The 21736-nt window shown below is 36.2% G+C and overlaps 5 protein-coding genes and 2 pseudogenes across 5 annotated transcripts; 3 read left to right on the forward strand and 4 right to left on the reverse strand.

Annotated features, from left to right (window-relative positions):
- Positions 1 to 902: 902 nt before the first annotated feature.
- On the reverse strand, positions 903 to 2642 carry LOC106374334 (annotated as a pseudogene).
- A 1740-nt stretch (positions 2643 to 4382) lies between these two features.
- LOC125582276 (glutathione S-transferase T2-like) lies at positions 4383 to 5889 on the forward strand. The gene is made up of 4 exons (XM_048748883.1): positions 4383 to 4514; positions 4686 to 4745; positions 5094 to 5306; positions 5389 to 5889. The coding sequence occupies exons 1-4, from the start codon at positions 4383 to 4385 to the stop codon at positions 5887 to 5889; spliced, it is 906 nt and encodes a 301-aa protein (XP_048604840.1).
- Positions 5890 to 7182: 1293 nt separating this feature from the next.
- Positions 7183 to 7677, forward strand: LOC106372970. Its single transcript, XM_013813216.1, has one exon. The coding sequence runs from the start codon at positions 7183 to 7185 to the stop codon at positions 7675 to 7677; it is 495 nt and encodes a 164-aa protein (XP_013668670.1).
- Positions 7678 to 10973: 3296 nt separating this feature from the next.
- LOC106375651 (isoflavone reductase homolog P3) lies at positions 10974 to 12602 on the forward strand. Its single transcript, XM_013815618.3, has 5 exons — positions 10974 to 11220; positions 11357 to 11494; positions 11686 to 11929; positions 12018 to 12221; positions 12315 to 12602. The coding sequence occupies exons 1-5, from the start codon at positions 11035 to 11037 to the stop codon at positions 12479 to 12481; spliced, it is 939 nt and encodes a 312-aa protein (XP_013671072.1). The 5' UTR covers positions 10974 to 11034; the 3' UTR covers positions 12482 to 12602.
- LOC106375652 (glutathione S-transferase DHAR2) lies at positions 12569 to 13934 on the reverse strand. The gene is made up of 3 exons (XM_013815619.3): positions 13567 to 13934; positions 13381 to 13471; positions 12569 to 13265 (listed from the first exon to the last, which is right to left on the reverse strand). Exons 1-3 carry the CDS (start codon positions 13625 to 13627, stop codon positions 12773 to 12775), a joined length of 645 nt encoding a protein of 214 aa, XP_013671073.1. The 5' UTR covers positions 13628 to 13934; the 3' UTR covers positions 12569 to 12772.
- Positions 13935 to 16913: 2979 nt separating this feature from the next.
- On the reverse strand, positions 16914 to 18751 carry LOC125575394 (annotated as a pseudogene).
- On the reverse strand, positions 17023 to 17487 carry LOC106374333 (ornithine transcarbamylase, chloroplastic-like). Its single transcript, XM_048748884.1, has 2 exons — positions 17239 to 17487; positions 17023 to 17166 (listed from the first exon to the last, which is right to left on the reverse strand). Exons 1-2 carry the CDS (start codon positions 17485 to 17487, stop codon positions 17023 to 17025), a joined length of 393 nt encoding a protein of 130 aa, XP_048604841.1.
- Positions 18752 to 21736: the final 2985 nt, after the last annotated feature.

Below are 21736 nucleotides of genomic sequence, written 5' to 3' on the forward strand. Positions count from 1 at the left end.
AGACTTGAGGTTCCTCAATATTAAGGTCTTGTGAAGCTGTTGGTATTATAGAGATGTTATTCTATGGGGGTTGTTTTTAACTAAAAAATGAGATAATGTATTCTCAAATCCTCTTTACAAAATTTATTTCAAAATAATGTTTACTTTTGAATAACACTAGATTTGATATAGTTTTTATAAGTTGTCAATTGAATAACACGGAATTTCAAGTGATATTTAATAACTTTGTGCAAACTCCACATTGAATAACAGGAGATTTGGAAAAAAAATTAAATCACTACTTGAATAACAGGGGATTTTAATCAAATCTCACAATCTCCTAAAACCCTTGGTTCAATACACCCCTCTAAGTATAGAAATCGCGTGATCAATAGCCACGTCGTAGACGGGACAAGTGTAGGGTCGGTTCAATGGTTTCGTGGACCCTGGAACAAAAAAATAATAATTTCCAAATTAATATTTTCTTAAAAAATCTGATAAATATTTTTTTTTCAAAATACCATAAGTTTTTTTTAAAAATAAAACTGTGAAAATAAAAAAAATACTTTCGTATAAAAAATATTTGAACCTCTTTTTATTTTTAATAAAAATCGAACTCTTATCTATTAAAAAATAGGAAGACAACAGATTGGACTCGGAACGGTCAGACCGATTGTCTCTCTATCTAATCCGGCCCTGGACAAGCATCAGAATATCCTTCGAAATACATTTTATAAAAATATTGATTAGAAGATCGATATTGCTTAATTAAAGACAATTACCACCTTGTTGCTGTATACTTCTTTTGGCACGCTCTTTGTACAAATCACTCTTCCCCATTTGCTAAAATAGGAAAACACGATATTCTTGTTGGGTTTCAAAGGTTTATTATATACTCTCTAGTTGATTTATCATAATTTAAATCTTTAACCAAGTTTCAATTCTTCAATTATAGTACATCATACAAAGACAAATATGAAAGCGAAAGAACAATACATAATCATAAATCAATAGACTGGAGAATAAGTGATACTTGTCCTTACAATTGATCACAATAAACTTCATTAGATCTCCATATTCTTCATTAGCCTGAAAAGAGCATGTGTAATTAAGTTATCGGTCGTCAAAGCATGTTGATTAGATTCCAATCACATATTTAATTAGCAACTTGAAGATATGCTTAATTAAAGATTTCCCTACCTCGAGTGTTGCTTATTAATTAACGGCTTGTAATGTTAATAAACACTCGATATGTCAACCACCGACCATGTACAGAAGTAGAAATAACCGATATATCTTTTTATATCCATCTTATTATGACATAATGTTATGAGCTTCAAAAATAATAAAGACAATTTGCATGTAATAAATAGTAACAAATATAGATTAATTTTCAGGTATAACATTTTCCTTTGGCGTGTTAATTTGTGTATTTGTACTAAAAATATTTTAATGTCAAAATTTATGCATTTACATTTAAACAAACATTGTGTTATTTAAGTTTTCTTATGAAATAGTTTCTAATCATTTTTTTTTTGTTTTCTTTAAATGTTTGATAGAAAAGAAACTATAGTTTTGAATTTTTAAGATCTTTTTTTGTTACACATACTAATGATTATGTTCTTAAGATCTAAGCACACTATTTAACATATAAAAGCAGGCTAAAACAAGGCCACAAAATCCTTATTCCAACGTTCATAATTAATTTATCTGGACGACCGAAACTTAAGCATGTTAAACTCAAGCAAATATATAGCATAGATTTAGATACTTAAGTACCTCGTGTCAAGGTCATTGATGCCTCTTGAGTTAGATTTTAGTCTTGTAATTGGGCAAAGGGACACGACCAGTTTCAATGCTGATGAGATCTTCGACGAGAATGTCATAGTGACGCTTAACTTCCTCTGCAGATTTCCCTCCGACAGCGATTGCCACATTGTGCCACCGATCTGGTGTGTCCTTGTCGTAAACTGCCAAGGCTCTCTCGAACATCTTGTTCTGTCTGAACGTCCATGACGAGCTCGAGCTTCTAGACTTTGACGCCATTAATAATATTATTTTAGGAGAGAGTGAATGAAAAAGTTGCTATAAGAAGAATGGCAAGGGAGGGCTCCTTATAAGGAGGAGACAAATGGAGTTCTTAGATTCCGCAAGTTGGAGAGCTTTTCAATTTATATTTATGTAATTATTCTTTTCATTAACTAGTCAAATTTATATAAAATACATTTTGTAACACATTAATGTCCATATATGTGGTCTACAAAAAGTCAATCGTAACACTGGTGTAATGTTTTCTAATATTCTATCTGCTGGATAATAAAACAATAGTGTATTGATATCTCAAGTTTTTGAAGGAACTTTTATATATTTATGTTTTAATTGCAAAAGAATACCAATATGATGATGTTATAAGCTTGCCACGTCTAAGGCAGTTTTTTTAACCGAGCGATCATATCGACAACCAGTTTAAAACGTAGGGTTGAAGTTGGTAAGTTGAACAACTTGACCTAATATACTTATTATAGACAAAATTATCACGATGCAATATTAATATAAGTACTCCACTACTTGTTTTCTTAGGCCATGATTAATGGAAGTTCTTAGAGCATGATTATTGGAGGTTCTTAGAGTTGGGTTCTTAACGAAATATAAGAACTCGTCTCTTAACTTTTAACTAAAAAAGCTAAGAACCGGTTCTTAAAACTCTTATTTAAAAACCGGTTCTTAGCTTTTTTTAGTTAAAAGCTAAGAGAAGGGTTCTTATATTCCGCTAAGAACCCCACCATAAGAACTCCTCAATAATCATGTTCTTAGGGTAAGGTTATTAGCGGAATATAAGAACCCGTCTCTTAGTTTCTAATTAAAAAAATTAAGAACCGGTTCTTAAATATCTTATTTAAGAACCGGTTCTTAGCTTTTTTAGTTAAAAGTTAAGAGACGGGTTCTTATATTCCGCTAAAAACTTCGCCCTAAGAATTTCCCATTAATCATGCTCTTATACATATCTATTGTTTCACAGTTTTCGATATGATAACGTAAGCCATCTATTATAGTTCGTGTTGTGAATAATTGATTTAAGAAAATATTAGTAGATAATCATAGTGGACGTATAATATTATCCATGACATTATAGGTTTTGACATGGAGACGACTGGCCCATCAAAAGAAAATGGTAATATATGCCAATATTTTATATCCTGCAAAGCTTAATCGTCGGTCCAAAAATGCTTATAAATAAATATTGATAAGCCATCATTATTTGAGCATCGTCCTGACTAATTTTGTAGGAGAAAAAGTGAACTAGCAGACATAAGAGCAGCCGCAACGGAGGAACAAGCGGAGTCCTTATCGCTAAATTTTAGGTTAGGAGGAATAGAATAATATTATTTAGCTTAACTAATCTAAGGATTGGTCCGTAAATAAAAAATTTAATGACTTGATCCTTATGGTACGTGGCGGAGTGTGAATAGATGGGAAGGCTTTTGGGTTTCGTATTGGGAAAAAAAAATTGGTCATTCTCGACCGAAGCAGAGAAAAAAAAATTCCTCTCGACGAAACAAGGCGATTCTCTCGACGAAACACGGCGATTTCTCTCCGTCGGATGAGTAAGGTAAATCGAAGCCTTCCCTTGTAGATTAATCGATTTAGATTAGTTTGCATCTTGTTTTCCTCTCAATTTAGGGTTCGGTTTTGGGTTTTCAATCGATTTGGGGATATTTTCGTTTGAAATTAGGGTTTTAAAACGATTTGGGTATAAAACGATTTGGGGATTTTTTGCGTTTGTAGTTATTGGTTTGAAAACGATACTGGTTTCACTTGATTTGGGGTTCTTCTCGTTTGTTCTTACGGTTTCAAAACCCATTTTGGTTCCATTCGATTTACGGTTTCAAAACCCATTTTGGTTTCAATCGATTACAACGTCTATGTGCTTTCTTACTCGATAAGTGTTTGCTTTCTACCTTTAATCTTTTGTCATGTGTTTGCTTTCTTACTCGATATGTGTTTGCTTTCTTACTCGTTGCTTTCATTGCTCTAATGCTCTGTGATAATCTGTTATCTTAGTTTGTCTCTTTCGTTGCTCTAATGCTCTGTGAATATTGTTGTTTAACTATGTTCTTACATTATTATTCCTTGCAGGTTAACGAAAATGGGACAAGATTATAGCTACAGCCAGCCTTCCACATCATCAGACGAGTATAACATAACCTCCCTTCTTCAAGCAGAAGCTGAGATGTACGCGGATGAAGCTCAGAGTAGCTACAATATTGCAGAGCCGGTTCAGTACCCACCTCAACCTGAGGCAGATGATGGAATCCTGACGATATGCTAGTGTGGTGGTGAGCATGTTGTTGCAACATCCTACACTCGTAAAGATCCAGGCAGAAGGTACTTCACGTGCGACAATGTGGATGATGGAGATTGCCACGTTTGGAAATGGTGGGATGGACGAGATGAGGGACTTTCAGACACAACTTAGACAGCTTAAGGATCAAGGTAATGAGAGTGAGAAGAAGCTGGTGCTGCTAGAGAAGACTGTATATGAGTTATCAAAGAAGAAATCATGAGTTAAGCTAATGGTCTCTCTATTAGTTTTAATAGGTTTGGTGTTCTTGTTTCTGCATGGTTAGTTTATCTCCTTGTGCTTTTCATTGTTGATTCTGCAATATTCTTATAACTTTTGACTGTTTTATCTCATGTGTTTTCAGGAAGAGCTTCAAAGGCTTCAAACGAGAGTGTCTTACCTCACGAGTGTCTGTAATAATAAGGTACGATAATTTTTACAACTTCATAGTCTCTTTTCTTTGAATAAGAAAATCATATAGTAGTCTATTTTGTTTGAATAAAAGCTAAAACTCATTTAATGAATTGGTGTTAAATGCTAGTGAATTGCTTTCTACCTTCCTAATTCCTCAGATTTGATTGGTTTTAAATGTTATAGAACGTTTAGAAATACGTTCCCGAAGGCTCTCTCTTGCTAGTATAGTACTTAGTCGGATTTGATTGATGTTAAATGCTAGTTGTTTGCTTTCTACCTTCCTAAATGCTCAGATTTGATTGGCTTTAATTGTTAAATAAATATAGATGGCTTACTTAAGGCTATGTGTTGCTAGTAGAGTGACACAGAGCATTCTCTAACCATGGCTAACACGTCTGGTTATGTAAACCTACTAAATAGTCAAACTCCAATTGACCTTGATTCACCCGAACCTTTTTGGTTCGGTAGCCAAGGTCCTGATGAGTCTGGTGTCAAGGAGAGGAGGAAATGGTCTCCCAAAGAGGATAAAATCCTTATTGGTGCTTGGCTTAACACCAGTAAAGACCATGTGGTCAGCAATGAGCAGAAAGCTGGTGCTTTTTGGAAGAGGATTATAGACTACTACAACGCAAGCCCTCACCTGATTTGGTCAGTGCAAGCAGAGGTGGGCAAAGATTAACGAGCAAGTCTGCAAGTTTGTTGGATGCTATGATGCGGCTCTGAGGGAGCAGAGAAGTGGTCAAAATGATGATGATGTGATGAAAGCTGCCATAGACATATTCCACAATGATTACGACTCCAAGTTCACCCTGGATCATGCCTGGAGGGAGCTGAGGCATGACCAGAAATGGTGCTCCACCTATCTAGCTAAGAACGGTGGGAAGGAAAAGCGCAAACAAGTCCAGTTGGAGGTTGATAGAGAAGAGGAAGTGGGAGAACCAGAGAATAGACCTGTTGGGGTCAAGGCTGCTAAAGCTGTTAGTAAGAAGAAGAAGAGTGGTAGAGAAGAGGATTTGTCAAAGTTACAGGGCGTGTTGGAAGTGAAAGAAAAAATCCCTAGACATAAATTGCTTGATCGTTTACTCGCGATAAAAGAGCCACTCTCTGAGATGGAAACATCTCTTAAACTCAAACTAATGTCTGAGATGTTATGATGTTAATTGTATGTTTAAGGTATTAATGTTGTTTTGTGTACTTTATACTTTAAAACTTTGCTAACTCTTGTCTTATTTGTTGTTTCAGGTTCAGCAGTAGGACATGTGAACCAAGTCACGGGTGCATTTGGAGTTGTGAAAGTCTTTTGTTGTTTAGCTCATGTGAACCAAGTTACGGGTTCTGCTGTTTCACTTTATGTACTATAAGTAGTAGTCATGCATGTCTTTAGCTATGTATCTCCTTCGCTTTGTTTCCTCTTCATCAAAACTTGTATCCTCTTGTTACCTTTTGCCTCAAGTTCTTATGTTTTCTCGGAGATGTTGTAATATTTTGCTACCATGATCTTGTAATATTTTCGTACTACTACAAGAAGTTGCTTCTCTTGCTTCTCTTTATATCCAAAGATCACAAGTACCGCTTCTCTTTAACTACAAGTACAACTACAATCTCTTTAGGTAACACAAACACTGGCTCTTCTCTTTAACAAACACTGGCTCTTCTCTTTAACTACAATCACTTGCTTCTCTTTATATACTTGTGTAGGACGTTTAGATTAATCCCTCAAAATACTTGTGTAGTATGTTCTTAATAAACTTGTGTAGTATATAAATAATTTGACATGATATGAAGTAACAATAACTAAACTTGTGTAGTATATAAATCTGATATGAAGTAACAATAACTAACACATGATTCCATACGAGTATATGCTACTAATAGCAATATTCATTTGATCCATAAACTAACTAATTTGAAATGTATGCCCTAGTTGTAGTAGCAATAATTTACTTGTGTAGTATATAAATCTTATATTCTTGAAGTTTGGTAGCAAAGGACACAAAACATGGTTTTTTGTAAAAATAAAAACTAATATAAAATTAACAACAGAACATAATAAATTTAGACATGCTCGTTTTAAACAATATGCTCGTTTTAAACAATGTTTCGAAGAATAATATAACTTGATATCTTTCTAATAGAGAAATTCTTCTTTTTAAAAAAAAATAAAAATTCTTAATGTCATCACAATTCATCACCCATACGATTTCCATTTATATGGTAGAAATCTTGTATAGAAAAATTATTTATATATATATATCATGGATTACTATAATATTAATTTTATGGATAAATTCTTGTATAGATAAATTCTTTATTAAAATTTGGAACTAAAATTTGGAACTAAATATATTTTAGACAATAATTTATTAATTTTAAAAATATATGATTGAATATAACGAGTCTAAACCGTTTGGCTTAATATTTATTGTTTCAAGGAGGGATACCTAAAAATGTCATCATCTTCATCCGATGAACTCGAAGAAAGAGTGGACGAAGTTTTCGACGAAATCTTCGAAGATACATACAACGACATAGTGGAGGCCCAAACCAATAAGCAAAGGAAACGTGCTTATATAGAACGAAACCGTGAAGCAGGACACAACCGTTTATGGAATGACTACTTCAGCGAAGATTCGACATTCTCGGCACATTTATTCAGACGGCGTTTCCGCATGAATAAGGAATTATTCATGCGTATTGTCCATGCCCTCTCAGAGAACGTTCCATTCTTTCAACAAAGAAGAGATGCAACCGGGAGGTTTGGTCTTTCTCCACTACAAAAATGTACGGCAGCAATTCGTCTGCTTGCTTATGGTTCTGCGGCTGACACGGTTGACGAGTATCTCCGACTTGGTGAGAGCACAACACTTTTGTGTTTACATAATTTCACTGAAGGAATAATACAGTTATTTGGAGATGAGTATCTACGGAGACCCACACCATAGGATCTTCAACGACTACTCGATATTGGAGAGAAACGCGGGTTTCCTGGGATGGTAGGGAGCATTGACTGTATGCATTGGGAGTGGAAAAATTGCCCAACCGCTTGGAAAGGACAGTACGCACGTGGATCAAGAAAACCGACAATTGTCTTAGAGGCTGTAGCTTCACACGATCTTTGGATATGACACGCTTTTTTTGGTCCTCCAGGTACCTTAAACGATATTAATGTCCTCGATCGGTCTCCTATTTTTATGACATTTTAGAAGGCCGAGCTCCCAGGTTAGAGTATGTGGTCAACGGACACATGTATAAGTTGGTGTACTACCTCACAGACGGTATATATCCAAAATGGTCAACATTTATCCAATCTATCACACTCCCTCAATGTCCTAAAGCGGAGTTATTTGCTAAAGTTCAAGAAGCAACCCGAAAAGATGTGGAGCGGGCTTTTGGAGTATTGCAAGCTCGATTTGCAATTGTGAGAAACCCGGCTCTTTCATTGGACAAAGAAAAGATAGAGAAGATTATGAGAGCATGTATCATACTACACAATATGATAGTCGAAAATGAACGAGATGGATACATTCGTTACGATATATCTGAATTTGAAGAAGGAGACGTCACCAGAAGTTCACGGGTGAAAACCGACAGGCCTACAAATATCAGTAATATGCTTGGCATTCGGAATGATGTTCGTGATAGGCGTATACATGAACGATTGAAAAATGATTTAAGTGAAAATATTTAGAGCAAATTTGGTGATGAAGATTAATAATTATTGTATCTTTATATTTAATTATGCAATAAATAAAAATTTTAATTTCATTTTTTTTTAAAGTTATTTTTTATTCCTAAAAACTCCAAATTGTGGAACACCATTGGACACACTATTTCGACTAGAGTCCTTAACTATTCAAACAAAAAAAATTACTTTAATAATGCTAAAGACTCCCATTAGGAGTATACCGTTGCGGATGCTCTGAATTGCGAAAATTAATTACCATTTATTATAGCTATCCAGCATATATTACAAGATATCAAGATATGATAGTTTATATTCTATTATCAGCATCTACTAATAATGAGAGAAAAAAATCCAAAAATGCTTAAAATCGAAAAAATAAAAGATTCGATATGTCATCATCATCATCTCCATAACCAGAGTCCGTGGATCTTTTTTTTTCTTCTACAAAGCATATTCATTTACAATTTTCACCAATTCAAAATGATAGATAAATGTACGTGTGTTGTAGTGGAGTAGTGGAGTAGACCCATCTGAATGACAAGCCTTTTCACAAGAACCACCAAAACTTTGAAGCAAAAGAATAAGGACATAAGGTATTATTATATATCATTTCCTTTTGTGATAAGATTCTTATATCCCGATCTAATCTACTTTTTTTTTATACCTCATGTCGACCCCCAAAAAATATATATGTCTAATGAAAATGACGATAGAATTGTCCAATTTCATTGGTAATTCATTTGGTTAATTAGAGAAATGGTTTTAGTCCAAGTTAAATGCTTTTCGGATGGAGAATATTGGTAATAAGTAGATTCGACTTGCATTAAGAAAAAGGAACTACGTACGTATAGTCCATTTTAACATTTACTACAGCGAAGCTCATGCAGCAACTACGCCTTCCTCCTCGTCCTGGAGGGATCGCTCAGGCCTCAAAGCCAGCGACGTCACTAGAAACAAATACCACGGTGCCTCCGTCTGTTAAAGGAAAATTTGCGGGTCTTGCGGCCATTGCAGCTTCTTCATATATGTCCCAGTTTCCTTCTTATAAAACAGCTCAGGAAGAAGAGAAAGAAACCTAAAAACTTCATTGTAAAAGAATGATCCAGGAATTATGAGTTTGAGATTTGAAGATATAAAACAGCTCAGGAAGAAGAGAAAGAAACCTAAAAACTTCATTGTAAAAGAATGATCCAAACCAAGTGGTGGTAGTCTAGTGGCAATCTCTTGGGGCTTGGTGTGTACCCACATCAGTCCTGGGTTCGATTCTCCCTGCGAACTAAATTATCACTTTTTGGCCAGTCTGGGCTTGGGCTTCGGCCCAAATGGTTTACATGGTGGGCCATAACAAATGATTGGTCCACCCCCTGACATTAGTCGGAAAGTATTCCAAACTCGGGTCAGACAGTGTGGTACGCTTTCGGGCTAGTCCACTCTGTAGCACTAAGTGCGTTCCTCCCGGGGCCGACCGGATCAGCCGATAGGGTTTATCAAAAAAAAAAAAAAAAAAGAATGATCCAGGAATTATGAGTTTGAGATTTGAAGAATCGAGGAAGAATGATGAAACTATTAGTCTGCCGGCGAATGCGGCTAACAAAAAAATATTACGTTTATAAAGAATACACAATCATTTGTATTTATTGTATTTGCCGTTGTATGCCTTTATAAGACCATGTCAATATGCAACTCAGTGATTGATTGAGATTGAGAAAATAACATAGAGCAGACCTAATTTTCTTATGTATTTATTATATATTACGTAATAAGTTGAGGAATGAGCCAAGGGTGAAGAGGAGATGCTTGAGAGGGTAATTTGCAGAGTCGAGGGAGTGGGAACCGAACACTGCCTTGAATCCCCTGAGACATGGTTGGCAGTTTTTACTTGTAAAGACAGATATAGAGAACACTTGACCATGTAAATTATATGGAATCTATGTAAATGCTCCTCCATTTGACCAGTTTCGATTGGTTCAAGAAAATGGAGTGTGAGAGTGTGGAGTGTAAAAAATGTTGCTGTTAATTTGTACAATGAATCGCACCCATTGAATGTTTAAAACGTGAAGTATGTTTTAAATATATTTTATAGGTGGTTTTCCTTGAAGCCTATGATGTCATATCTATTTACCATCGAAAGAGTCTTTTGACACTTGTCTCATCTAGAAGCTTTGACCACCAATAAATGGAAATTTCTCGCAATGCTTTTTTGACCTTGGTGTTCTAGAATAATTTTAAAAAATTAAGCGAATTAGTACTGCAGCAAAAATAGAAAATTACTTGCAACTTTTTTTTAAAAAAAATTGGTATTCTAGAAAAGTGTAATTTCAAAGTTTTAATTTTTTTTTAATACTAGTGTTTCAAGAAAAAAAAAGAATAAGCTAAATACTATCCATAAAGAAAAATAGAAAATTCATCGCATGGCGTGACGTTTGAATAGGAAGAGATAAAAAGCAGCCAGAGACTAATAAAAGTCAAAACCAGACTCTTCAGACAAAGGTCATTTTCGTAAATTCATAAACCCACACGGTCACGGTTCCTATATAATACATTCATCCGACGGCCTGAAAGTGATCAAACAATTCAAAAAACTATTTTACCAAATCAACACAACACAAAATCAATGACGACGGAGAAAAGCAAAATTCTGGTGATAGGAGGAACCGGTTACATCGGAAAGTTCATAGTCGAAGGCAGCGCCAAATCCGGCCACCAAACATTCGCTCTCGTCAGAGAAGCCTCTCTCTCCGATCCAGCCAAGGGCAAAATGGTCCAGAATTTCAAAGATCTTGGTGTCACCATCCTAAATGTACGTAGCAAATCAAGTGTTTTTATAATATGAAAGTACCGGACCTTAAACGCATAATCTTATACATGTTAACCATCTTTTAGAAATTCCGATTTAAAATTATATAAAAAGTTAAACAGATCCATCTCATACGCAGGGAGATTTAACCGACAAAGAGAGCTTGGTGAAGGCGATTCAACACGTTGATGTAGTCATCTCAACCGTTGGTCTCTCTCAACTCATGAACCAGCTCAATATCATCTCTGCGATTAAAGAATCTGGCAAGCATATTAAGGTCAGTGTTTTCTTTACCTTAATGTTGGAAAAAAATACAATAATATGTCTATGAAGGGGACCCGTTTATGAAGTGTTATTTTTTAAATCGGAATTCTCTATTCGGACATGTAACACATTATGAGATTAAAGTCCGCAATATAAAAAATAATAATAATATGTTTGTTGATTTACTTAAAAAAATGTTTACAGAGATTCTTGCCGTCTGAGTTTGGCAACGATGTGGACCGAACGTTGGCGACTGGACCAGCAAAGTCGGAGTTCGCAATGAAGGCTGAGGTCCGTCGTGCTGTTGAAGCTGAAGGTGTACCATACACATACGTTATCAACAATTGCTTTGATGGCTATTTCTTAGCCACATTAGCTCAATGTGAAACCAGACTCACTTCTCCTCCTAGAGACAAAGTCACCATCTATGGAGATGGTAACGCTAAAGGTAATGATCATGCTTTTGACATTAAACATGGTTGTAAGAGAATGAGATGAGAGATATTTTTTCTAATTTGTTTTGAATGAAAATGCAGCCATTCTAAACAAAGAAGAGGATATTGCTGCATACACCATGAGAGCCGTTGATGATCCAAGGACTCTCAACAAGACTGTCTACATCAACCCTCCAAAGAACATTGTTTCACAGAACGACGTCGTTGCCTTGTGGGAAAGCAAGATTGGTAAAACTCTTGAGAAGACTTTCGTTTCAGAGGAAGAACTCCTCAAGAAAATCCCACGTGAGAGAGCTAACTTTTACACTTTTTTTTAATACAATGCATAAACAATCATGATCATGTGCGTTTGCTAATGTATTGGTAACTTTGCTGCAGAGTCTCCCCATCCTCTAGATCTTCTGTTAGCTTTGAATCATGCCATCTTTGTTAAAGGAGATCAAACCTGGTTTACAATAGAGCCTTCCTTTGGAGTGGAAGCTTCTCAGCTTTATCCTGATGTCAAGTACACAAGCGTCGATGAGTATCTCAGCCAGTTTGTCTGAGAAATGAAACTATCTTCGTCTTGTAGCAAGCACTTACTACTGTAATGAGAGTTTAATGACCGATCACTGGTCTGTAATAGTACTAAATTGAATAAAGGACATGATTGGTTTTATTGCATCATTATTGATTTGATTTGATAACACGAGTATTCGCTCGTTTCATTATTTGGTGACACTGATAGTACTTGAAAGCAACAAAACCTTATTTTTTTTTAACTTTAAAGCACCATAACTTTTCATTTATTTATTTTAAAGCAACATAACTTGAAGCAGCTAATATGGATCCGCACATCACTTGTTCACCTTAGATGCCCAACCAGCGACCACTAACTCCTTCTTAGCTTTGGTTTTCTCGAACGACTCTCTAGAGAACAAAGCGTTAGCGTAGCTACGAAAATTGGTCAAACTCTCAGGGACAGACCATTTCTTGTAATGACCAAGAGCCATCTCAAGATGGTAAAGCTTTGGTGCTAAACTCAAATCAACCGCAGTGAGTTTCTCTCCAGCTACAAAAGGACCAGGACGTGTCTTAAGGTGATTTTCCAGGGCTTCTAACTCGTTAACCAAAGCCTTGTCGGAACCGTCACTGGGGTCTTTGCTCGTCAAGAAAGTCACAAAAGAACCAAAGATTTTGGATCCAACAGAGGCGAACTCAGGAGGAGTCTTGAGAGAAGGCTCTGGATATTTCTCCTCGAGGATCCCGACGATGACGTCTGAATCAGCCACCCATTTTCCGTCAAGCTTCATCACCGGAACTTTGCCTTCCGGGCTAATGTCTAAAAACCTATAAAGCACAAAACCTATCAGCATCGCAGAATCTTGTGCCCTAAGAAACACTCGATAGATCTGCTACATCAAATAACATGGTTAAATCAATTATAGGTTTCACAGAAACTAACCATTGGGGTTTGTCGGAGACGTTAACGAGATGAATCTTGTAAGGAAGTTTCTTCTCTTCGAGGGTCAGAAGAACCCGTTGGCTGAACGGGCCTGGAACACATTTCAAACCCTAGTTTGTGAGATCAAAGCTTGATGTAAAAGAAAACAAAGATCGATGATCTTAGAGAGAGAGGGATAAGACATACAGTCACCGAGAACATCAGGAGCACCAAAGGCACCCTTCGCGCAGATCTCAAGAGCCGCCATCGATCTTCAGATTTCCCACGAAATCAAATCAAGAGAATATATTCTCTATTGGTGAATGTTTTAAGCAGATATGTAAATGAGAATTAAATAATTTATCAAAGCTTTTGACTGATTTAATTAGAAAATAATTAAAGGAAACTATGGTGCCACAAGTGACGTGGTCGTTACGAAGTTGGTCTCAAGTTCCGACATTATCGAACCTTAAAATTTATGATTTTTATATTTTCAGTAATCGATGGTCAAACCTTAAAAATTTCTCCAATCAATTTTACTTCTCTTATGTTGAACTGCGCACCATTTTAATACTTCTTCCAGATTTAAATGATTTTAAATATTTAGTTTGAGTTTTATATTTGAGAATTGATGTTGTGGAGTTTAATTAATAGTATAACTTATTTTATAAATTGAACAGAAATTAGTTTTATTGCAAAGAGCCTAGTATAAAGGCCATAAAGCAGGTCGATGTGGTGATATCTACTGTTGGAAGCATGCAAATCTTGGATCAAACCAAGATCATTTCCGCCATTAAAGAAGCTGGTAACATCAAGGTTGGTATTAGATTCATACCCATTACAAACAAATAGAATAAGTTGTTTTCACTTAAATCTTTGTGACCAGTAAAAATCATTATAAAGTAGAAACTCTATAAATTAATACTTGATAAATTAATAAAATTTTCATGAGTTGGACTGGTTTAAAACAAGATAAATTGATAAAATAATAAGATAATAATTTTCAGAAAGTCATATGTATATATATGGTCCCATTAAAATCATAAATTAATAATCTATCTATATATACATTTGATATAAGTACAAACTAAACATTATTTTGTTGATTTTATATTCTCAATTAAATTATCTATATCTTTCTTAAAATTTCAGTATATTTTGATAATATTTAGTAAAATTATATATAAAACCACATTTGAATTCTATGAAACATAAAGATATACACCAAATAATATAACAAAACAATATAAAAATACAACTTCTTAAATTTAATTAATGTATATACAGTAAAATAAATTATTTTCTTATTTTATAAATTAAAATATTCAAAATAGAAAAAAATCTAAAAAAGAAAACATTTTGTAAATTAAAAAAATAACACAGTCATAACATTATTAATTTATAGAGTTTTTACTGCATATGGTATTTTTAAAAAGATTAGAAAACTGCATATAATGGAAAATGTAAATTTTATAAAAAGTAAAGAATATAAGATTTTTAAATAGTACAAATACGAGCTTAAAAAGTTGTAATTTACTCATTCACAATCAATGTTCAAACTCTAAAACAGAGAGTATTTACCATAATCGAGTTTTCTCTCTAGTTGTTCATTTTGTCAATTTAATTCGCGGAGTTTATCAACACAATCCGATTAGCATATGATTTATTCCATAGTCTTATACAAGATTTTTTTTTCTCAGAGATTCTTACCGTCTGAGTTTGGGGTGAACGTGGACAGGACAAGTGCTGTTGAGCCGGGGAAATCGACTTTTGCAAAAGAAGATTCTGATCAGGAGAGCCATAGAAGCAGAAGGAGTACCATACACTTACATTGTTAACAATTGCTTTGCCGGTCTCTTCTTGCGTACGTTGGTTCAGTTCGAGCCTTGTTTCATTTCTCATCCAGTCCTTTTAGAGACAAAGACACCATTTTGGGCAATGGGAATGCCAAAGGTTGATGAACATTTATAATGTTAATTAATGTATAACATAAAACTAGGATAAATGAGTTTATTTGTATATATTATCGATAATTTTTTTAATATATATTTGATCATTTTATTTATACATATACAATGTGTTTTGTTCTTATTATATAATTTATTTTCGATGGACCAGATCAATTTTTATTAAAAATTGTGGAACTAAACTATAATTAATATATCATAGGTTGATCGGATTTGACATTAAACAAATTATGACACAAAAATCTTATTTTTTTCCACTGAACACATTCTTGAAAAAAAGTGAACAATATTGTTTCCACGGTTAAATTATTTTGACATTTCTCTTCCACATGGTTTTGAAAGGTTTCAGATCAACCATCAAATTGATACATGTCATTTTAATGTTTTTAGTCGTATGCTTAAGAAAAACTTACATTTTTGTAATTTAAAGTAGTTTTAAAAATTTCAAAATATAACATAGAAAAAAAAAATCTAACATATGAGAAAAATATAACATATAAGGTTTCCTCATTTTTATAATTTAAAGTCGTTTTAAAAAATTTAAAATATAATAACATATAAGGTTTCCTCATTTTTGTAATTTAAAGTCATTTAAAAAAATTCAAAATATAACATATAAGGAAAAATATAATTTTTTATTATACGGTTAAAGTGATTGTTTAATTTTTTTAATAATATAAAATTAAAAAAAAAATGAATAAAGATGCAAAAATTGTTATCAAATCTTTATTATTCATATTCATTAATTTCCATATATATGTTAATCACATTAGATAATTGTGTAGTTGTTATTTAAGGAAATAATACACGTTTCTTACATTTTAGGTTAATATAATATTTCTTAGTAATTGGATTTAGACCAATATTTTTTCAATTGATTTTTAAGCTGCCACGTAAGCTAATTTGTCATCCTAATTAAGTGACACATAATTAGGGTCTCTTTTTAATTAGTATAAACTTAAGGTTACAACTTTTTAAATGATCCACAATTGATATATAATGGATTATTTTTATAATCAAAATTATTGTTACTGGCAGCTGTGATCAACAAGGAGGAAGATATTGCTGCTTACACAATCAAGACAGTGGATGATCCCAAGAGTCTTAACAAAATCATCTACATTAAAACTTCCCAAGAACAGTCTGTCAATGAACGAAATGGTCGCCTTGTGGGAGAAAAAGGTCGGCAAGTCGCTTGAGAAGACTCACATCTCAGAAGAACTAGTGCTCAAAACCCAAAAGCATTCAAGGCTTATAAGTAGCATGCACCATGAGGCTTTTAGCATTTTGTATTACTTGCCGCATTTTTCATTATTTAAAATCGTTAAATAAGAATATATATGTTTTTTTTCTTTTTGGCAGAGTCTCCGGTTCCCATGAACGTTATTTTGTCGATAAACCACTCAGTGTTTGTGAAGGGAGATCAGACAAATTTCACTATAGAGGCTTCCTTTGGTCTTGAAGCCTTTGTGCTTTACCTTGATGTCATGTACACATCAACATTAGATAATTGTGTAGTTGTTACCTTGATGTCATGTACACATCGCTTGAGGAAAATTTCTTCTTTTTTCTTTTGGTCAAGAGGAAAGTTTCTTAAAACGCCTAAACTAGCACGATGATGGCATCAACATTATTATTCATTAAGGTTTCAAAAGGGGTTTAAAAGCCGAGCAAATGAAGTATTATAGCATTTTGATCATGCATGCGATTCTCCGCCTGGGAAGACAATGGAATAAGGAGCCTCCACGACTCCATTAGTCACCTCCACTCCTCTTTCTGCAGGCAAACAATGCATGAAATAGGCTTTTGGTCCAGCCAACTTCATAAGAGCTTCATCCACCTGCAAGCAAAGCAATATACCCAAAACATGTTCAAAAACTAAAGAGGAGGAGGTTCATGTACTGTATGTTACGTGGAATCCTTGGAATGCTTTAAGGCGGTATTCAGCTTCATCCTTTTGCCCCATACTGGCCCATACGTCTGAGCACACAACATCAGCTCCTATTATAGCTTCTTTAGCATCATTTACGATCTCTATCTTACTTAATCCAGCTTGTTCTACCTTTAGAACTCTTGCTTTGTCTGGTTCAAACCCTTTTGGGCAAGCGCAGACGAAATGGAATGGAATAACGGATGCCAATTCTAACCATGAGTGGACCATATTGTTCCCATCTCCAACATAGACAACCTGAAGTTTGTTGAGTGTGTGTAATTAAGTAAAGACAAACTTTTTACTGTATGAGTTTACATATAAGCAAAATATACAATATGAGATCAGCATAATAAAGTCTAGACAAAAAGGTATAACTAATGTTCAAGAAATCGTTAGGCGGTAAATAGACGCTTTATAGGGGATTATTGATTATGCTGCGTCTATACAGATTTTTATACCGATTTTTTTAACTCTTAGACCAATTTTTTTTAAAAAAATTGTTTTTCCTTTAGGCCCTGCGATTTGCTGATTTTTAGAACACTGGATATAAATAACCTTAGTCCCTTCGACTTGACCAATGTGCTCAATGATTGTGAGGGCATCGGCCATGACTTGACAAGGATGGTTATGATCTGTGAGACCGTTGACAACTGGTGCACTCGAGTAGTTAGCCAAATCAAGAATGTCCTGCAAAGAATTGGATCCAAGATTGGTTAATCAGCTCTCCAAAACTAAAAGACACACATGGGGAATGCATGTAGTATGTCCCTCACCTGATGAGCAAAGACACGAGCCGTAATGATGTCATTATATCGACAGAGAACACGAGCAACATCACGAGTCTCCTCACGCTTGCCCATCTGGATGTCATCTGGTCCAAGATACAAGGCATGGCCACCAAGCAAGAAGAAGCCAGTCTCGAACGAAACACGAGTCCTCATTGAGGGCTTTGCGAAGATCATAGACATGGACTTGCCTTTTGAAAGGTTGATAGTTCCTCTCTCCTGACTTCAACAGTGTCTTGACCTCTGAAGCCTTGTCTAGAATCTTTTTAATGGTCTCTGTGTCATAATCATCTATGGCCAGAAAGTCTTTTCAGTTCAGATTTCCCTGCAGACCGCAAAAAAGAAGCACGCGATGATGTTCGGACAAGAACATTTGCATGTTTTACCAAATGATGTTCTGTAATAAAACATCATGCTTAATCTAGATACTGAAATAATTGAAAGATTAGTCTCGATTAATAAACACATTTTTCATTTGCGTATGCTAGCATCAGAATCTGGTAACGGAAGACCAAACCTTTCTTATCGGAAGTGACGGAGGAGGCTTGACAGGAGACACGAAGACGGATGGAGGAGAAACTTGCAGAAGAGAGTGAGACGGCGGAGGATCGAGTGAGAGTAGTTCTAGAAGAGAAGGTCGATGAAGAGGAGAGGGAAAGAGCAGGTGATCGTGGCGTCGAGACGTGAGAAGCCATAGCCGCCACCATTGTCTGAATTGGGTTGATGATGATCACTCTTCTTCAGTGACACTCTGCTGCCTTCACCTTTCTGGCGGCAGCGGAGATTCACCGGTGGTTTTTATATTGGGCCTTATCTTGGGTTGTTTAGGTTCAAAGCCCATATTTGTACAAAGAGTTTTTGATTTATTTCATTTTTTCCTAAACAGAGATTTGCATTGCCAAAATTTTGCATTGCGAAAAGTCATTTTGAAACACTTCCCCTGCATGTAATTTCAAAACTGCAAAAAATTATTTCCCCTAAAATCAGAAATTGAGCTCCTTTGCTACAGAAGCAACACATGATAACAAATGAAAGGTGGGCTGGAGACAGGATTGTGTATGTGGTCAATAGGCCATGCTCCCGATCAGGGCGAATCTAGAGGATTTTTTTCATGGGTGCACAAATGGTAACAAAAGAAAAATCAAAGGATTTGATTATAAAACAATGGGTGGGTGCACAATGAATTATGGTTATAACTTTCCTAGAAAATATTAAATATCCTAATTTGAGTGGGTGCAGGTGCCCCATGCTTAACGAGCTAGATTCGCCACTGCTCCCAATACAATACTGCCATTCTGTTCATTTCAGTTTGGAAGGCAACCACACTAGTTACTGGGATTTTGTCTCTTGGGGCTAATGTAGAAGGAAATAAATGGCTCAATCAAGTTTCTTTTTTGTTAATTCCCAAAAAGGAATAAGGGCTAAGAAATCTTTCAGATTCTACAATTTCCTTACTCAAAACCCGGAGTTTCTTGTTAGTATCGGCACCAGCTGGTTCTCTTTCAACGTTACTGGATCGGCAATGTACAGAGTCGCAAGGAAGCTGAAGCTCTTAAAAAATGTGATCAGGGAGTTCACTAATCAGAACTACTCGGGAATAGAAAAAAAGACGGCTCTGGCTCACGAGAAACTTATCCAAGCGCAATCTGCTATGCTCTCCATCCCGTCACCAACCAATGCTTCCTTTGAGCTTCAGGCCTTACATGAATGGGAAGAGTTGTCTGCGGCTGAGACAGCCTTTTTCTTTCAGAGATCGAGCATCAGTTGGCTCTCTTGTAGGGATGGAAACTCTAGACTCTTTCATCTATATGCAGAATCCCGTCAGGCCGTTAATCACATTCATTTCCTTATCGCCGACTCTGGGGAGCGCATTGAATCTCAAGCTGGTATTCAGGAGTTGTGTGTAAAGTACTTTTCGGATCTTCTTGGTAGCCCAGTCTCGCAGCCGTTGTTTGTTCAAAGCGACTTGGACCTCCTATTTGATTTCAAATGCTCAGCTGAGCAGATATCAAGCTTTGGAAAACCATTCTCAGTGGAGGATATAAGGAATGCGTTCTTCTCTTTGCCTAAGAATAAATCTGGTGGCCCTGATGGTTACTCGGCGGAATTCTTTATTGCATCTTGGTCGATCGTTGGGGCTGAAGTTACGGAAGCTGTACTGGAATTCTTCCGTTCTGGCCGTCTCTTAAAGCAATGGAACTCAGCAAACCTGGTACTGATACCTAAGAAGCTCAACGCCTCCCTAACAACGGACTTTCGACCTATTTCTTGCCTTAACACGGTATATAAAGTCATTTCCAAGCTCCTGGCATCTAGGCTCAAAGAGATTCTCCCGCTGCTGGTTTCTAAAGCACAATCAGCTTTCCTTCCCGGGCGTCTTTTAGCGGAGAATGTGCTGCTCGCCACGGACCTGGTTAATGGCTACAACACTCAAGCTGTTTCTCCTAGAGGCATGCTCAAGGTGGACTTAAGGAAAGCGTTCGACTGTGTTCGCTAGGACTTCATCATTGCTACTCTCCGGGCTATTGACATACCTGCGAGTTATATATGTCTCATCTCTGAGTGCTTATCAACGGCGTCCTTCTCGGTTTCGGTAAATGGAGTAACGGGTGGGTTCTTTCAAAGCACTAAAGGAATCAGACAAGACGATCCGCTCTCTCCGTATCTATTTGTGCTGGCCATGGAGGGTCTGTCTCGGCTTCTTTTGTCGCGATATGAAGCGGGCATTATTGGTTTTCATCCGAGAACAGAGCAACTCAAGATCTCACACCTAATGTTCGCTGATGATGTGATGGTCTTTTTTGATGGAACGAGTAACAGCTTACATGGAATCACGGAATGCCTCGATGATTTCGCTTCCTGGTCTGGGCTACACATGAACAATACCAAAACAGAGCTCTTCACGGCAGGGCTGGACCAATCGGAATCCGCGGCTATAGCCAGCTATGGATTCCCTTATGGTCAATTCCCTATCAGATACCTCGGGCTCCCACTCATGAGCAGAAAGCAAAAAATCTCTGAGTACTCTCCTTTGATGATCAAGATCTCCAACAGGTTACAGTCATGGTCGGCAAAACTCTTATCATTCGCTGGGCGGTTGCAGCTTCTCAGGACCGTCATCTTCGGCATAGTCACCTTCTGGATCTCAGCTTTTATTCTCCCTAAAGGATGCATAAAGAGTATCGAAGCCCTTTGTTCCAGATTCCTTTGGTCTGGAAATATCGACAAGAGAGGTCTGGCAAAAATTGCCTGGCGAACAGTTTGTCTGCCGACAGAGGAAGGAGGTCTTGGTCTTAGGAGTCTCTTAGTCTGGAACCAGGTCCTGTGTCTCAAGTTTATCTGGTTATTACTATCGAAAACTCCATCGCTATGGGCAGATTGGCATTGGAGTATTCATTTGAATGATAAATCTTTTTGGACCGTAGAAGCTTCTGCAACTGACTCCTGGGCCTGGAAGAAGCTTCTGGACCTCAGACCGTTGGCGCTTCAGTTCTGTAAAACCAGGCTCGGCAATGGAAGGTCCGCAAGCTTCTGGTTTGACGCTTGGTCTCCCATGGGCCATCTGATCGAGCATATAGGCCAGTCTGGTCCAAGATCGCTGAGAATAAGAAAGAATTCTGTGGTGGCGGATGCAATCAATGGATCCACTTGGAGACTCCCTCACCCAAGATCTCAAAAGGAAGTTGAACTTC

Source organism: Brassica napus, chromosome C2 (assembly GCF_020379485.1).
Source record: "Brassica napus cultivar Da-Ae chromosome C2, Da-Ae, whole genome shotgun sequence".
Taxonomy (NCBI): Eukaryota; Viridiplantae; Streptophyta; class Magnoliopsida; order Brassicales; family Brassicaceae; genus Brassica; species Brassica napus.

Coding starts and splice junctions, on each gene's coding strand:
- LOC106374333 (XM_048748884.1), bottom strand. CDS start 17,487: ATGGTCCACTCATGGTTAGAATTGGCATCCGTTATTCCATTCCATTTC. Junction 17,167..17,238: donor AAGCATTCCAAGGATTCCAC/GTAACATACAGT, acceptor CTTTGCTTGCAG/GTGGATGAAGCTCTTATGAA.
- LOC106375652 (XM_013815619.3), bottom strand. CDS start 13,627: ATGGCGGCTCTTGAGATCTGCGCGAAGGGTGCCTTTGGTGCTCCTGAT. Junction 13,472..13,566: donor TCCTGATGTTCTCGGTGACT/GTATGTCTTATC, acceptor AATGTGTTCCAG/GCCCGTTCAGCCAACGGGTT. Junction 13,266..13,380: donor GTCTCCGACAAACCCCAATG/GTTAGTTTCTGT, acceptor TGTGCTTTATAG/GTTTTTAGACATTAGCCCGG.
- LOC125582276 (XM_048748883.1), top strand. CDS start 4,383: ATGTGGATGATGGAGATTGCCACGTTTGGAAATGGTGGGATGGACGAG. Junction 4,746..5,093: donor CGAGTGTCTGTAATAATAAG/GTACGATAATTT, acceptor TGTTGCTAGTAG/AGTGACACAGAGCATTCTCT. Junction 5,307..5,388: donor ACACCAGTAAAGACCATGTG/GTCAGCAATGAG, acceptor TGATTTGGTCAG/TGCAAGCAGAGGTGGGCAAA.
- LOC106375651 (XM_013815618.3), top strand. CDS start 11,035: ATGACGACGGAGAAAAGCAAAATTCTGGTGATAGGAGGAACCGGTTAC. Junction 11,221..11,356: donor TTGGTGTCACCATCCTAAAT/GTACGTAGCAAA, acceptor TCTCATACGCAG/GGAGATTTAACCGACAAAGA. Junction 12,222..12,314: donor ACTCCTCAAGAAAATCCCAC/GTGAGAGAGCTA, acceptor ACTTTGCTGCAG/AGTCTCCCCATCCTCTAGAT.
- LOC106372970 (XM_013813216.1), top strand. CDS start 7,183: ATGTCATCATCTTCATCCGATGAACTCGAAGAAAGAGTGGACGAAGTT.